Source organism: Sinohyriopsis cumingii, chromosome 6 (assembly GCF_028554795.1).
Source record: "Sinohyriopsis cumingii isolate HCF-2022 chromosome 6, ASM2855479v2, whole genome shotgun sequence".
Taxonomy (NCBI): Eukaryota; Metazoa; Mollusca; class Bivalvia; order Unionida; family Unionidae; genus Sinohyriopsis; species Sinohyriopsis cumingii.
In genome coordinates this window covers 4,047,693-4,066,316 of record NC_142966.1, presented here as the reverse complement: position 1 = coordinate 4,066,316, position 18,624 = coordinate 4,047,693, and the positions used below count along the sequence as shown (strand labels likewise).

The 18,624-nt window shown below is 35.7% G+C and overlaps 2 protein-coding genes across 2 annotated transcripts in view; both read right to left on the bottom strand.

The window, feature by feature from the left end:
* Positions 1-356: 356 nt before the first annotated feature.
* LOC149796291 (uncharacterized) lies at positions 357-2,156 on the bottom strand. Its single transcript, XM_089960194.1, has one exon. The coding sequence runs from the start codon at positions 2,154-2,156 to the stop codon at positions 357-359; it is 1,800 nt and encodes a 599-aa protein (XP_089816320.1).
* A 5,168-nt stretch (positions 2,157-7,324) lies between these two features.
* LOC149796290 (carbonyl reductase [NADPH] 1-like) overlaps positions 7,325-18,624 on the bottom strand; it is a 59,196-nt gene continuing 47,896 nt past the window's right edge. The window contains exons 4-8 of the mRNA XM_089960937.1: positions 15,376-15,488; positions 10,287-10,415; positions 9,788-9,932; positions 9,261-9,324; positions 7,325-7,609 (exon numbers count right to left, since the gene is read on the bottom strand). Of these exons, the coding sequence (XP_089817063.1) occupies positions 7,509-7,609; positions 9,261-9,324; positions 9,788-9,932; positions 10,287-10,415; positions 15,376-15,488 (552 nt within the window). The 3' untranslated portion in view covers positions 7,325-7,508. The remainder of the gene's footprint in view (positions 7,610-9,260; positions 9,325-9,787; positions 9,933-10,286; positions 10,416-15,375; positions 15,489-18,624) is intronic.

Below are 18,624 nucleotides of genomic sequence, written 5' to 3'. Positions count from 1 at the left end.
GCAGAATAAATCAATCTGACTCATGCGGAATAAATTAACACAGGATCGCGTAGAATAAATCAATAAAAATCAGAAAAATCAATAAATTTGAACAATTTCATGAATCCGTCGGGTAAGATACCCAGCAAATTAATGATTTTAGATAATTTCCTAAATCCGTCGGGGTAACTACCTGATAAGTTGATAAATTTGAACAATTTCCTAAATTCGTCGGGTTAACTACCCGATAAATTAACGATTTTGGTTATTTTTTGTAAATTTCAGTAAAATAAATAAGTAAATCAGTCAGAATCATTCAGAATAAATCAATCTGACTTATGCAGAATAAATTAACGCAGAATCGTGCAGAATAAATATTAAGCTTTTATCCGGTAATGACCGATAGCTAGTGTGTTAATCCCGTCATCGCAGTATCGTTTGTCATCGAAGTTGTTCAAAGCTGCTTTGTTGATCCGATTTGTTGCAATTTCATGATGATATGACCGAAATGTGAATGAAACCGCAGATGATATTTTTTCGCGTGATCCTCGATGTAACGCTGCGAGATAATCTTGAAATTTTAATTTGTTCTTGACAAAAGTGAAGCTGATGCCTTTAGCTTTCTTTACCTCCTTAGACGATTCTGAGATAAGCGAGTACATTTTAGACCTCAATCCGACAAATTCACGGATAGGATCAAATGAATATTCATCTTTGTACTTTCCGATAACTTTCTTGTTGGTGTCATCGTTAAATTTGCCTTTAACGTCGGATAGGTCAAATCGATCCTTATTATCATAGATGTCCTGAAATAGATCACCGTTGCAGTCTGAACCAGGAACTTCGTAAACTAGTGAGTCGGTATCGGTGAATAATAATTTTACGCGGGGCCATTTCTTCTTAGCAAATCCATAATGAAAATCGTACATAATACGCTTCGATAAATCTAGAACAGCCGCACCCACGTAAATAGGCTTGCTAAGATGCAATGTTGGCTGTAACATTTTAATTAGGATCAGATTCTTGCTGATGTAAGTTTTATCCAGGAATAAGTTAGATTTTAACAGACGGTTCCGTGTATCTTGGTCATTAACGATGCGAATATCGACCCGTTTGCGAATATTCTCCATCGTCTTGCCAAAGACGGAATTATTCATGATCTTGTAAAAATCTTTCTCAAAATCGTTCTTGGAGACCGCCCGGCGGGCGGTATTGCCGGCGATGTAGCTCTTCATCCAAGTTGAATGTTCGAACTGCAGCACCTTGTGAATTTTAGTCAAAATTAATCCTGCATCGATAGCTTGCTTCAGGATGGCATAATGGCACACATATCGTTTTTTCGATAATAAACTCGGAACGAGCTTGTGAATCTTAGTCGGTCTTGCTGTCCTTAGCGATAATTGTTCTCGGGATAACATATCATCAGTAATAATTAACGACTCAGGAAGATAAGGATAATCGTTGTGTTCATCATGGAGGCTCTCAGGATAATCAAAATCAGCCTCGACATAATAGCTCGTTAATGGATTCATTTCGATAAATTTATCATCCTTGTAGTTTTTCAAGAGAAATTCCTCCTCACTAATCCACTTAAATCCCCCGTAAGGCATTGGTTCAGACATTGCAGCTCCATACAAATTATTAGCGTCTAGGTAGGTGATATAGTTCACTGGAATATCTGGATTATAATCATGAAGATATTTGTGGTTCGCTGCCGCGTATTTCTTTGTGATGACGCTAATACCACCTCGAATTCCTCGCTCGATAAACAAATACATATCCGGGTCGGTTAAGAGCTCCAACTTTATTTTTGTTGATTTTAGTAATGCGTCCCACGATAATCCTGGTGCGGAATAATAATGAGCCGGATCTAGTCCATAAATTTTTATCGATGTTTCTCGAAACGCCTCAAATATGTCAGCAAGCAGTAATACGTCAACAGTCAAGTACAGATCGTGATAATCGCCGAAATTCCGACAACTAAATTCCTGCCAGATTGTCTTGGCGTAATTGTACTCATCGTCGGTTATATTTTTATCGTTCATCGAGGAATAAAATTTATCTTTATCAGGTAGCTTTGTCTCGTTAAATCTATCAGGACCGTCAAAATACTCATATGGGAATATTCCTTTTTTCGACAAATACTTTACTTGTTCCTCATTATAGTATCTTGACATGACAGGAAAGCTCGAACAATTCTTCGCAAGGCTCTCCAGTGATGTTGCCATAAATTGGACCGAGTCAATAAATCGGAGATTTCCAACGGTGATCGACATGAGCTTCTAGCTGTTATTCGGAATACAGGAAATATCAAGGTTGTGATCATGCATGTAATCGACAATATCGGGATGACCTAGTGCTCGTACAATAAAATGACCATCATAGCCACGTAAATTGTGAAATACAACCGGAATATAAGGCTGGGTTACTCTGCATCTCGTGTGTGCCGCTCCTATGTACCTGTTCCTGAAAATATCATAATACGGTAATCGATCTTCACGCAAGTCTCCACGACAGATACAGCAGTGTTTGCTATCTTGGAAGGAGCTAAGTTTCATAAACTCGTCGCCAAATTTTGCTAGATCATTGATCCGTTCCGATTCACTAAACAAATATTTTAACATGTGAACTTCCGGCGGTAAGTCCGACCCTCGATATATCGGTGATAATTTCGATAATGCGCTGTCGATGCAGCTTGTCATCAATCTGTAAGATGCTGGAACGTGCTTGTTGACCATTATGGTTTTAACATCGCATCGGCATTTTTCTTGGCTACAGATGCATTTTCCATCTCGGACTGGTACAATAAAACTTTCGAAGTCACCATAAATTACAAATGGCAATTTTTTGGTCCTATCGAAATTTTTGAAATATAACTTATTCTTTCCCTCAACTGGCGCTGTTATTTTCTTTGTCTCAAAGCAGTATTTATTATGCTCGATTAGCTTTTCGTTGGTCGTAAATCCATTCAGGCAGCTGTAACAGAAGAAAGTTCGAGTTTTGTGTGCCGTAATTGTTGACCGGATGAATCTAGAGAAATTTTTTATCCACGCGTAGTGGTTGTTGTAGTAAAGTAAATTAACGGCTCGGTTGTTGACGTCGTGTTTAGCTAGCGGTGAAATTCTCATGGGAAATGGCTTGATCGAATCGTCGAGCGAGAAAATGTTAATCCCGCAAGGAAACAGATCTGAGTTAAGCCGCTCTATCTTTTCGACATCTTTCACAGCAACGGGATATTTTATGTTCGACATTTTTATTCGATCTTGGTGTAAGTGATATTTACTCACTCGGTCAGCGTTGTCATCTACCGGATATAACGCAGATAGAAGTGCCCAAAGGCAGCATTTACTATCGGTATTTCTTACATTTACACAGGATTTAGTTTTCTGAATTTTATCTGGTAATGGTACGTAATATCCTCCTTTTTTTAGCTCAAAGGCACTAACGGACAGCATAATATTTAATATTTTGTCGATGACCCATCCTGAGCCGTATGAGGTAAATTTATCGATATGTGACGATATATCCTGATAGAAATCATTTGCGGCTTGATGTAGATCAGTCGATTGGTCAATTATTCTCGTTTTCGAATTTAGTAGAACATTTTGCATAACGCGATCATCGGTGGCCTTATACATAATAAGCTCGTATTTAACGGTGAGTTTTATAGTGGGATGTAATTTTAATATTTTCGGGATAATTTTCATAATAACTTAACTAAGGTCATTGAAACGGAAATAATTGTATCCATCTTTTTTCGGAATAAACTTTATAAATTTATCTTGACCATCAAAAGCTTCATCGATGACAAATCCACCTTCGCGCTCCTTAATTTCTTTTGTAATAGCTTGTTTCCTGTATAAAACTTCCATTCGTCTATGCAATTCAAGTAATTCTGCATTGGATCTAGGATAAGGTGCTTGGCTTCTTGTGATGGCATAATAGTCAAATCGTAATTTTCCGATGTATTCGAATCTAGTAATTCCGAGTCTCTTGATTGTCTCTCGGATCTCAGTGATATCAACGCCTGATACCATTTCCTATAATATTAGTTTTATATTTAATTCAATTTTTAAATATTAATTCAGACAAAAAAATAAATAAAATAATTAGATTTGAAATTAAAAATCTATCATAATTATATACATAAATGATACATTTATCGTCATGCCAATGGTTGTTGAAAGACAAGACAGAAAAATGCAATAAGCGCTGTTTCGGAGATTTCTGCGGTGTTCATGCGCTCTTACTCAGAAAAAGCCCAAATGCTGGAACCCGCCCGTGTCTTGTATGTGGGGTTGGTGTTCGAGGTAAAGTCCAGCTATGCAGAAATTGCGGCGCTTGTAAATATCGTGGCATGCTGTCGTACTATGAAAACCGTAAAAAAAATATCTACTGCTTTGTTGATGGTCCGCTGTCTATCGAGGAATTTATCGCTAAACAAGCAGCTCAGAAGGCTCAATCTGCACCTGAGTAAAATTTTCTTTATAATATTTCTTTTCAATCATTTACTCTGTTCCATGTTAATTTTCTTTCTGATATTCTTCCTTAAATATTTTACTCCGCTCCATTTTAATTTTCTTTCTGATATGTCCCCGTGAATATTTTACTCCGCTCCATGTTAATTTTGAAAGATACCCTCAGGATGCTAGTGTTTTGTCGCTGTATTTTTTTCAAATTTGCTGATAAAAGGCTCGTTATGATAAAATAACGTTTCCATGTGGGGTGAGCCAGAATCCCCACTCTCTATACTACTAAATTCCACCTAGTAGGCGGAATAAACAAATTCCACCTAGTAATAGACGGACTAATTTGCATATTTCGGGCTGTATTCCGCCCTGAACCCACCTAAATCCGCTTTAAAATTCCACCTGGAATCTGGTTAAAGTCAGGGCGGAAGTTTTCGTACAGGACCAGTACATACAAATACACATACAAGTACATACAATACACAAATTACTGCATGCACATTCACATGCCAGTACATACACATACAAATACCAGTACATACACATGCCAGTACAATTACAAATACATGTACAAATACCAGTACTTACAAATACAAATTTCAGCACAAACAAATACAAGTACATACAAATACCAGTACATACATTTCAAAATTTAATGCTGTAGCTATTTCAGTATGCAGTACCATCTTGTTGGAAATTGTTACTTGGTTTCTTTTGCTAATTATTATAATTCATAATGATTAAATAAATACAAGAGACCGGGTTTAAACTTGAAAGCTGGTTTACATCAAGAAAGTAGAGCTATACAAACCATGCATATCTAGAGTCCTGAAGAATTAAAGCTCAGCAATTTGATTATCAGCACGTAGGACTACAACAATTGAAATAACAGGCAAACAGTGGGTAATTCAAACACTGCTGTTGCTTCAACTCATGCTTGTGCATGGATCACCATTGCTGTTATATGACAATATTTATCCTCTCTCTCTCTCTCACTCTCTCTCTCTCTCTCTTGATAGGTTTGATTCAGTTTTAACATCATATGCCTGCAGTGAGAGAGAGCATCTGACATTTAAATATTTATAATATATACAATCGCCGGTTAGACACTTATTTATATATTTTATAAATAGAACTAGTGCTAGCATAATTTGCAAAATAAAACAATTAAGTGAATTACTATTCATTTTATTTATTAATGACCTACCACTTTTACTAAGAGACTCAATTTCATCTACAGATCTCTATGCAGAGGACACAACATTGTTGGACATCCAAAACACAAAGCATGAACTTGCAATTTCTTTACAGAATGCCCTAAACAAACTGGAAAACTGGTGCACATGCAATGGCATGGTGGTAAATACTGGTAAAACTAAAATATTAATTATCTCAACATGGCAAAGAAGGACAAATCTTGATAGTGATGAACTATGACATGGAAGGATAAAAATTTGCAAATAGTCTGTCATGATAGACTACTTGGTGTTCTGGTAGATAATAACCTATCATGGACTGATCATATCAAACATATCAGTAAAAAGTCAATTCAAGTTTATGGCTTCTCAGTAGGATAAGACATTTTCTCCCTGAAAGGCACAGAAAACTATTTTATAACAGTTACATACAACCCTATTTAGACTAATACATTATGGGGTAATTCAAATGATAAAAACATAGCAAGGCTGGAACATCTTCAAAAAAGAGCATTTGGGTTAATATCAATCTGGAAAGAAAGCAAGGAAAATTTAGCTGGTAGGTTAAAAATATTACCTATTAAAGACCAAATCTGTTTGAGAAAAGCCAAATTAATGTACAGGATATTTCATAATAGTGCTCCTGAATATTTACAATTACTATTCTAGTGTAGGCTACCTGGTAATACTCCCCACCTGCGATCCATGTCTACCAAACTGTATAAAATTCCCAAACCAAAGAAGGAGTTATTTTACAAAGGTTTCCAATACTCTGGAACTCTGCTCTGGAATAGTATTCCAGTTGAGATTAGAAATGCCCACTCTATTTCCTACTTCCAAACCCAATATATCCAGTGGCTTCAGAGATGCAGCTAAAATAAATAAATTAATTTGTATGAGGGCCTCAAGGTAGATTAGTTTTTAGCTAATTGTGTTGCCCTCTTTAAATAAGGTCATTATTGGTGCACTGGAATTTTTCAGACATTTAAACACTAGTTTGGACTTGTGCTCATCAAGTGTCCACTCAAATAATTTAGTCTGTATCTGAAATGATCCAAAATAGACTACCTTTTAGTCAATAAGATGATATGGAATACAAATCAAATTCACCAATTTTGTAGATTTTTTCATCCTTTATCCATGTATATCAAAATCAATGTGGTGTATAAGACAAAGCCAAATCAACACCATGGCTTCATCATTTTCATCTGATGACATTTTGAATATGAATGGTATCACTGTATGCTGTTCCAAATTAATTGGGAAACTGCCGTCACTCAGGTAATAATCATTTGTCCCATATCATCAGGTAATAATCATTTGTCCCATATTATCAGGTAATAATCATTTGTCCCATATCATCAGGTAATAATCATTTGTCCCATATCATAGGTAATAATCATTTGTACCATATCATCAAGTAATAATCATTTGTCCCATATCATCAGGTAATAATCATTTGTCCCATATCATCAGGTAATAATCATTTGTCCCATATCATCAGGTAATAATCATTTGTCCCATATTATCAGGTGATAATCATTTGTCCTTCATGTGAATGTTATATTTTAAATCACACAATCATCAAGCCCCCCCCTACCATATGTTCACAAAAAGGTTCATCAAAGGACAAAGGGGAGGAGAGGATCTTTTAAAGAAAAACAATCAGCATTAGAAAGGTCATCTTTCATTCATTTATTTTTAAAACTTTACATCAACTTGATAAGAATGAGTGCTACAAAAATATGATCTTGAGAAATACAATTTCAAGTAAATTTTGTATGTAATAGAAACAGCACATAGACTTTCTTAACATCTTCAACTGATGTCAAATTTGATTCAATACACTCTCCATTTTTAGATCTTAGTTCTGCCAAAGCTCCACAACTTTTTCACTCACAAATTCTCCTTTGGGACTCTCCACGTTTGGAAGTAATAAAGCCAAGTATAATGGTGTTACTGCTCCTGTAAAAACAAGTCATTCATATGCACACACACACATATATATATATATATATATATATATATATATATAATACTATCATACAGGTTAGAGAATTTTTAATTCATACTCTACAGAGATTTGATCCCAGGTCTCCAAGTAAACGGCACCCATCACCAGCCCATATTCCCTCAAAACTAAGCACACATCACCAAAAAATGATGTTACTCAATCGGTGTTATGTGCACTTGTGTGTAGCAGACACATTCGCATGATGACCTAGTAATTAATTATCATGTATCTACACACTTATTCTGGATTCCTATGAAAGAAATCAAGGTATATAGAATTAATTATAGAGAATTATATATATACACCAGACAGAATGGAAAGTGCTATCCCTGGATTCTATAGATGAATGCTGGATAAAAGTAGGCAGAATTAATATTTTAACACAAATAATATCATACAGGTTAGAGAATTTTTAATTCATACTCGACAGATATTCGAACTGTAGATATATATGGATACAACATTAATTTCATTGAAGAAAAGATTTATAAATTATTTAAATTTATTGTGCAAAAGACAAATGGAACAGTAATTGAGCTCATTTGTTCTGTAATTATGCTGGTTATGCAAGAATTTAAGACTATCACACGACCATCTGTGATGAGTGAAATGTAGTATAATGTAACACGTTATTATTGTTCACACTGTACCAGTGAGTACTGATTTCAGGTAATCAATAAAATATGGATCAAAGAAACAGCACTGTTCCCCATTCACAGTTCATGTGCTTCACTCTGTACACCCAAAGTTTATAGCCTTTGATATAATTAAGCAGATCAACAGATGGAGCTCATCTGGGAGTAGATCAACAGATGGAACCCAGCTGGGAGTAGATCAACAGATGGAACCCAGCTGGGAGCAGATCAGCAGATGGAACCCAGCTGGGAGCAGATCAACAGATGGAACCCAGCTGGAAGCAGATCAACAGATGGAACCCAGCTGAGAGCAGATCAACAGATGGAACCCAGCTGGGAGCAGAATATTGATAATTTACCGGTGTCTTTCAAGACCTTCAAAACAAAAATGCAGCATTTCATCAGTGGACTCTAGTTTTCTTTAAGGTAAATTATCTAACTCTTCTTGAGAGGCCTGATCTAGATGCACTGGGCGGTGGGACTTTTTTGTTCTACAGTAGAGAATGTGCTCAAAAGGTCAGTGCCGGGTTTGAATCCTGCCCAATGCAGCACAGCTCAGCACTCTCTGGGCAAAGCAGATGGTTTCGGCACTGAATTGTCTATTATGTGCTTATATGTTGATAAAAAAAACAATTATCATGTGACTAGATCAACTAGTCTCAAGATGCTTGTCAATTACAGTGGAACCTGTCTTGAAAGACCACCTCTTCTGCCAAAACATAATGGTCTCTCAAGACAGGTGGTCTCTCATAACAGGTCATAACACTATATAATCAATAAATCAGTAAAAAAGAACCTGGTCTCTCAAGACAGGTTTTACTGTACATGTTATGGGGACTTCTACATGTTTCATGCCCATGTGACATACTTTATTTAAGATATTTCATACACTGATAGAAGTCAACCCTAGAAATAAAAATATCTAATATAGAAATCAGCAAACTAATTTATACTATAGAAAGATTACCTTCATCAATAGTCTTTGTTCCTTTGTGACTGGTCATGTCAGTATCTACATAACCTGGACAACACTGAAAACAGAGAGAAGTACAATACATTCTGTACCCCAATTACTGCATATTTATGACTATGTCTTATTACAAATACACTTAGTTTCTAGATTGTTACTTATGCACATTTCATTCCATTTTAATTTTTAAAATTTTTATAAAAAAAATCTAGTTCTGTTTAAATTTGTTAACTTTTACTTTGTTAAAACAAATTGATTAACCTCTTGCTTTAAAACCTTTTAATCAAAGGAATTACTATTTTTTATAATTATTTTATCATGAAATAATGGTGAAAACCAGGTATAGTTTCAATCTGATAAAGATCCTCAAACCAATTAAATCAGTTAATTGGTGATTTGATGGCTGTAACTTCAGCTTAATGGGGAGGCAAGAACTTTAAAATATTTGTATGGTTTTGTAGATGAAGATAAATTCACTTGACTAATTAACATACTGTACTGTGAATTGTACAAATTAAACTTACTGAGTTCACAATGATATCAGGCCTGCTAGAATCATGAGCAAAAGCCTTGCCCTGGATATAGGACATGACCCTGACCCCAATCTTGGATACAGCATAGGCCCACTTGGGCCACCCATTTTGCTCCACAGTGTCAGACTTTGCAACTCTGAAATGAAAACTAGCTTTAGTGATACAAGCCAAATTGACCAATAAATGAAAAAAAAAAAACATAAATAAAAATAAATGAATATGTAATTAGACGTTCTCAATTTGTGCAATGAGGACCTTTTAGGTAATTAAAGCATTTTTAAGGAACCAGTGATCTTAAAACTATCCATACCTATTTTATTTTTGCACCATACAATCTTGGACAAAAAGTTAATGACATCAAGGTTCACATGCGTGTAAATCAAAAAGGGAGCTAATCTCAAATCCTGTTCCCCAGCTATGTGGTCCACAAGAAGAATAGACAAAATGCACATTACAAACAAAAGGAAAAGATTTAAACTTGTTAACTTACGTCTCAAAATCCCTCATAAGGTCTTTGAGCTGGTCCATAGTAATGTTTGGATTACTGATTTTAGCTTTGAGGGAGTCACTGCATCTGCCAAAAGCCATCGTAGATGAAGTACTTGAGACATTGACAACCCTATTCCAAGATAAAAATATGAAAATAAATGCCTATGGATAACTTGGTTATCCCATTATTTTGCATGTCTTTGTATGGTTTTATACCTTTTGTTGTAGCTCTACAATTAGTGAATTTAAACACAAGTTGATTTGGTCAAAAGATTTCCCCCACATAAACTTTGTATATGAATTCTATTTTTAGAGCAAATTACATCGTTGTTTTAAAATTATAAATAGATAAACAAGTTGTAGGCTATAATAATTGAAAAGAAAAACTAGGTGGTTAATTAATCCTTAAAGATATCAACACAAAGACAAAATACGATGTTCCTTTTAGTAAATGTTTTAAGAACAACCAGAAAAAATGATGAAGGTGTACACTTTTCAACAAGTTTTATTAAGAAATTGATGAAGTTATATACCTTTCAGCATCTTTCATTAAGATATGGATGAAAATATACACCTTTCAGATTGCTTCGTTAAGATATGGATGACAATATATACCACACTAACTAGTGTCATTAAGAAATTGATGAAGATGTACGCCTGTCAGCTTGTGTCATTACGAAATTCATGAAGATGTACGCCTGTCAGCTTGTGTCATTACGAAATTCATGAAGATGTACGCCTGTCAGCTTGTGTCATTACGAAATTCATGAAGAAGTACACCTGTCAGCTTGTGTCATTACGAAATTCATGAAGATGTACGCCTGTCAGCTTGTGTCATTACGAAATTCATGAAGATGTACGCCTGTCAGCTTGTGTCATTAAGAAATTCATGAAGATGTACGCCTGTCAGCTTGTGTCATTACGAAATTCATGAAGATGTACGCCTGTCAGCTTGTGTCATTACGAAATTCATGAAGGTATAAACCTTTAAACTATTATTAAGAAATTGATGAAGGTAGACAGACTTCAGTTTCTTTCATTAAGAAATTGATGAAGGTAGACAGACTTCAGTTTCTTTCATTAAGAAATTGATGAAGGTAGACAGACTTCAGTTTCTTTCATTAAGAAATTGATGAAGGTAGACAGACTTCAGTTTCTTTCATTAAGAAATTGATGAAGGTAGACAGACTTCAGTTTCTTTCATTAAGAAATTGATGAAGTTATGCACATTTCAACTAGTTTCACCAATAAACTAATAAAGTTGTACACCTATCAGTTTGTTTGCTTAAGAAATAATTCAGTAAGATGATATAATATTTCTTACTTCAGGTAAAGGGTCATGAAAAGAAAAAAATGATTCTGGTCAGTCATAATTTAGGATTGATCAAACTGCATATTTTGATCTGGACCATGTTTTGTGCCAATGGCACAAAAAGAAAGGAAATCAATGGCCCACGATATTATATAATAGTTATTCCCACTCGGATATCATTATTTGTTGGATAGTGATTCCCACTGGCATGTCATTCTTTGTTGGATAGTGATTTCCAGTGGCATGTCATTCTTTGTTGGATAGTGATTCCCGCTGACATGTCATTATCTGTTGGATAGCAATTCCCACTGGCATGCTATTTGTTGGCTAGTGATTCCCACTGGGATGTCATTATTTGTTGAATAGCAGTTCCCACTGGCATGTCATTATCAGTTGGACAGTGATTCCTACTGGCATGTCATTGTTTGTTGGACAGTGATTCACACTGACATGTCATTATCTGTTGGACAGTGATTTCCACTGGCATATCATTGTTTGTTGGATAGTGATTCACACTGACATGTCATTATCTGTTGGACAGTGATTTCTACTGGCATATCATTGTTTGTTGGATAGTGATTCACACTGACATGTCATTGTCTGTTGGACAGTGATTTCCACTGGTATATCATTATTTGTTGGATAGTAATTCCCACTGGCATATCATTGTTTGTTGGACAGTGATTTCCACTGACATGTCATTATCTGTTGGATATTGATTTCCACTGACATGTCACTATTTGCTGGACAGTGATTTCTATTGGCATGTCATTATCTGTTGGACAGTGATTTCCACTGGCATATCATTATTTGTTGGATATTGATTCCCACTGGTATATCATTATTTGTTGGATAGTGATTTCCACTGACATGTCATTATTTGTTGGACAGTGATTCCTACTGGCATATCATTATTTGTTGGATAGTGATTTCCACTGACATCATTATCTGTTGGACAGTGATTTCCACTGACATATCATTATCTGTTGGATAGTAATTCCCACTGGTATATCATTATTTATTGGATAGTGATTTCCACTGACATGTCATTATTTGTTGGACAGTGATTCCTACTGGCATATCATTATTTGTTGGATAGCGATTTCCACTGACATCATTATCTGTCGGATAGTGATTTCCACTGACATGTCATTATCTGTTGGATATTAATTCCCACTGGTATATCATTATTTGTTGGACAGTGATTTCCACTGACATGTCATTATTTGTTGGATATTGATTCCTATTCAAACTATTTGTCTAATCAACTGCAAGCATGCTCGCTGGTACAATATTCAAGCACCTGAGTAACATTAATTCAGTGTGAAGATTGGAGAAACAAGTTACTTGTCTACATTAAACATGGCACTCTTTACAGCAAATCAAAAGATGGAGAGTACCTTTAAGAAAATGCAGGAAGAATCTAGGTGAAGACACAACACAAATGAAGGCATAATTTTCACGTAGTCGGTATAATAAACTGCAGAGTGAGAAATTACGAAACAAAGTCATATTGACCAATATCGTCAATTCTAAATTTAACCTGGACACTGCGTATATAGATCATTAAATTAATCTCACTAGTACACCTCTTAATAAAATAACTATAGCTTTAGAATTTAGTAAAGCCCATAATAAAATAGCTATAGCCATTGAATTTGGTAAACCCCATAACAAAATAACTATAACCCTAGAATTTGGTAAACCCCATAATAAAATAACTTTAACCCTAGAATTTAGTAAACCCCATAATAAAATAAATATAGCCCATGAATTTAGTAAACCCCATAATACAAGAACTATAGCCCTAGAATTTAGTAAACCCCATAATAAAATAACTATAGCCCTAGAATTTAGTAAACCCCATAACAAAATAACTATAACCCTAGAATTTGGTAAACCCCATAATAAAATAACTTTAACCCTAGAATTTAGTAAACCCCATAATACAAGAACTATAGCCCTAGAATTTAGTAAACCCCATAATAAAATAACTATAGCCCTAGAATTTAGTAAACCCCATACTAAAATAACTATAGCTTTAGAATTTAGTAAACCTGATATTAAAGTATTTATAACCATCACCTAGGAAACATTTTTGGAATCACTCTTAATAAATGCAAACTTATAAGAGTTAAGCAGTTGTGTACAAAATGCTAAAAAGGTTTATTTGTATGAAGTATGCTTAATCTGTATCACTGAAAACTCTATTAAGAAATGGACATTTCTGTCAGAGAGAGAGAGAGCAGTTTGAAGAAAATAATAAAAGAGGAATAAAGGGATAGAAACTCAAGAATTCCGTCTAAAATATGGACACGTTTTTTAACAGTGCAATTATAATTTGATAAAATAACGAAAAAGAAATAAAACACTTTTATATAAAACCTTTCAATATATGATACTGCCTCTGCCTCCATCAATACAACAAATGTATTTCTTAATTTTCCTTTGCACCACAGATGACACAGCAAGGAGTTTATTCTGAACTGATTTGATTGAAGATGTACAGAGAGTTGTGAACTGATTTGATTGAAGATGTACATAGTTCTGAACTGATTTGATTGAAGATGTACAGAGAGGTCTGAATTTATTTTATTGAGTATGAACAAAGAGGTCTGAATTGATTTTTCTGATTATACACGGAGAGTTCTGAACTGATTTGATTGAAGATGTACAGAGAGTTCTGAACTAATTTGATTGAAAATGTACAGAGATGTCTGAATTTATTTTATTGAGTATGAACAAAGAGGTCTGAATTGATTTTTCTGATTATACACGGAGAGTTCTGAACTGATTTGATTGAAGATGTACAGAGAGTTCTGAACTAATTTGATTGAAAATGTACAGAGATGTCTGAATTTATTTTATTGAGTATGAACAAAGAGGTCTGAATTGATTTTTCTGATTATACACGGAGAGTTCTGAACTGATTTGATTGAAGATGTACAGAGAGTTCTGAACTAATTTGATTGAAAATGTACAGAGATGTCTGAATTTATTTTATTGAGTATGAACAAAGAGGTCTGAATTGATTTTTCTGATTATACACGGAGAGTTCTGAACTGATTTGATTGAAGATGTACAGAGAGTTCTGAACTAATTTGATTGAAAATGTACAGAGATGTCTGAATTTATTTTATTGAGTATGAACAAAGAGGTCTGAATTGATTTTTCTGATTATACACGGAGAGTTCTGAACTGATTTGATTGAAGATGTACAGAGAGTTCTGAACTAATTTGATTGAAAATGTACAGAGATGTCTGAATTTATTTTATTGAGTATGAACAAAGAGGTCTGAATTGATTTTTCTGATTATACACGGAGAGTTCTGAACTGATTTGATTGAAGATGTACAGAGAGTTCTGAACTAATTTGATTGAAAATGTACAGAGATGTCTGAATTTATTTTATTGAGTATGAACAAAGAGGTCTGAATTGATTTTTCTGATTATACACGGAGAGTTCTGAACTGATTTGATTGAAGATGTACAGAGAGTTCTGAACTGATTTGATTGAAGATGTACAGAGTGTTCTGAACTGATTTGATTGAAGATGTACAGAGTGTTCTGAACTGATTTGATTGAAGATGTACAGAGAGTTCTGAACTAACTTGATTGAAAATGTACAGAGATGTCTGAATTTATTTTATTGAGTATGAACAAAGAGGTCTGAATTTATTTTATTGAGTATGAACAAAGAGGTCTGAATTGATTTTACTGATTATACACAGAGAGTTCTGAATTGATTTGATTGAGCATGTAAAGAGAGTTCCTCTACCTTGCGTGAGAACGGAGTAAAGGGTACAAGGCCTCACATACAGCCAGGGTGTCCCAAAAATTGACCTTTAATGTCATTTCCGCTTGTTCTGCAAATGGGGCAGTGGAATCTCCCTGCAAAAAGTCACAAAACGTTTTTAAATTAATCACCACCTTTGCAAAGAATGGTATTGATTGTAATATTGTATACACTTTATCAAATCTTATAGCAACACTTGTATGACATTACAATGCTCTATACATTTTATAAAATCTTAAAAGAAAGCTATGAAAGACATTCGAATATTGAATACACGTTATTAAATCTTAAAACTAGAACAACAAAACAAGCCATGTATGGCATTGTCATATTCAATACACTTTATCTAATCATAAAAACACAAAAATAAAAACATGAATGATATTGTAATATTGGACACAGTTTATGATATCCTGAAACAACAACAACAACAATAAACCACTTGTCAATATGCTATGATCCAGTGGCACTGACATTCCTCTATGTCCCTCATGCTTTGCTCGTTTTCTGTCAGATAATTCATCAATATAAACAGTAGTTCGTTTTCCCTGTTTGTCTTTCCGTGCCATTACTATTTTGGGAGGTGGGGTAATATCACAAAGCATAACTTTTGAGGCTATACCATGCTGAGCCAAGAAGAATCAATCGTCTTGATCAACGATATACCCCTGTAGCTGATTTTTGGCTGATCCCTTGGTTTGAATTTTACCAGACCCTTCCGTCCCAAACAGCTTAAGAGACCGAACATTTAATTTCTGGGCAATTCAGCGATCTATTGTAAAACATAAATAAACCCAGATCACAGATAGTTTGAGCCCCAAAAAATATCTTTAAGTTAAACTTCTAAAAAATCGTGACACGAAGACAAATCCTAGCCCCCTCATATTAAGAGATAAGTTCGTAAACACTGAACCACCACAGTTCCTGACAAAGTAGACATAGACTTTAACATGAAAAGAGATCCTGGCAGATTGATGGTCTGGCATGAACAGAGATCCTAGCAGAGATACGACTACCAGATTATGGGTGCTTCAGAGAAAAGAACTACATGTTCTTCTGGCAAGGAAAGAGCGCCGACGAAGCCAGAGAGTTTGGTGTTGGATTCGCTGTCAGGAACACTCTGCTGGGGATGACAGAACCCTGCCAACAAGGAAATAGAAGACTGCTATCCCTCCGCCTCCACACCACAACCGGACATGTCAATCTGATCAGCGTTTATGCTCCTACGCTAAGCGCCTCCACAGATATCAAGGATGAGATCTACGATGATTTAGACTCGCTCATCGACAAAATTCCCAAGGAAGAGAACTTGATTTTCTGGGCGAATTCAATGCTAGGGTGGGTGCCGATCATGACTCTTGGCCTTCCTGTCTTGGCAAGTTTGGCCTTGAGAATATGAATGGGAACGGGCAGCGCCTTCTAGGGATGTGCCCGTACCACGACCTCAGCATCACCAATTCATTTTCTTCAGACAAAGCCACATCATAAAGTGTCTTGGAGGCATCCCAGGTCTAAACACTGGCACCAGCTGGCCTTGTTTATTACAAGACGATCAGCCATGTGTTAAGCACTCTCCTGTACGCCAGTGAAACCTGGACTCTGTATGCCTTTCACATGCGATGCCTCCGACGCTTACTCGGGATCACCAGGAGGGATCGAGTAACAAACAACGATGTGCTTGAACGTGCCAAGATTCCCAGCATGGTCGCACTCCTCCGCCAACGTCGCATAAGATGGCTGGTCCATGTACGTCGGATGGATGATGGACGGATCCCCAAAGACATTCTTTATTCGAAACTTGCCTCTGGCAAAAGGTTGATCGGACGGCCACATCTCCGATTCAAGGATGTCTGCAAGCGCGACAGGAAAGCCCTCGACATCGATGTCAACACCTGGAAAGAGCTCGCTCTAGACAGGTCCAGCTGGCGACATACTCTGATCACTGGTCTGAAAGCCAGCGAGGACAAGCTACGCTTGCTAACTGATGAAAAACGATCGCAGAGGAAGACGAAGCAGCTGCAATCAACACCAGACGCAACCTTCAAATGCAGCAAGGACTGCCACTCCCGTGTTGGACTACATAGCCAGAGCAGATACTGCACAACCACCAACCTGGACGTCTCTCATGGGTGCACTTCCATCGTCTCTCGAGACTAACGGATGCCAACAACAACATTCCAACAACATAATAAAATAGTATAGATTTAGGAAGAGTTATTCCAACAAGATCATAAAATGATATAGATTTAGGACGAGTCATTCCAACAACATGTCATGTTACAAGTTTAATAAATGCGTTATGTTATTTTGAACAACATTTTGTCGCTAAATCTTTGTGCAACCTCAAGTCTCCCAGGGCCAAGTTCAATTTTCTAGTCAGCTTGCCCCAGGCAAGTTTACATATTGTCAGACAGACAGCTATATAACAGATTATTGATTGTTGGTTATAGAGCTGTATATTCATAACAGATGTTAAGCTCCATAAAAAAATTATACTTTACATACGCTCACGTTATTTTGTTATTTGTTCTGTACATTCTCATTTAAGTGGCTCTAGGCTGCTGGGTGGTCAAAAGCTCTCTTTTACAGATCACTGCCATCTCACCTATATCCCTGTGGGTTCGAGTCTCATACTCAGTCAATGTGGGTATGTGAGAAAGCTTGTCAGTAGCTTTCCACATGTCAGTGGTTCTTACCAGTGTTTCCTGGTTTCCTCGACCAGAAATACTGGCTGTCATGTATAGCCAATAGTGCTCTGTGAAATGGCATTAAACTCAAAACAACAATAACGACAGCAATTAATTCAATCATACGAAAGGTGCAAAAAAACATATGTACAAGAAATACACTATTTCTTCAAAAGGAAATGTCAAATTGTTCCATTGTTTTCTGAATTGTTTTTGTCTGAAATAAATAAATGCAAATCCGATATAAAAGCTGCAACTTGTACTAATTAATACGGCAATAAATAGGGAAACATATAAATAATCAGCGTAGCTACCTGTAAAAATTAATAGGCCATTCAGTAAAGCCACATGTACTAATTAATAGGTCACTCAGCCAATCAGCATAGCCACTTTATTAAATAATTGTACAATCAGTATAGCCACCTTTACTAATTAATAGGTCAATCTGTATAGCCACTTTATTAAATAATAGTACAATCAGTATAGCCACCTTTACTAATTAATAGGTCAATCGGTATAGCCACTTTATTAAATAATAGTGCAA

Excerpts from the sequence above, each read along its gene's own strand:
- LOC149796291 (XM_089960194.1), bottom strand. The coding sequence starts at position 2,156 with ATGTCAAGATACTATAATGAGGAACAAGTAAAGTATTTGTCGAAAAAA.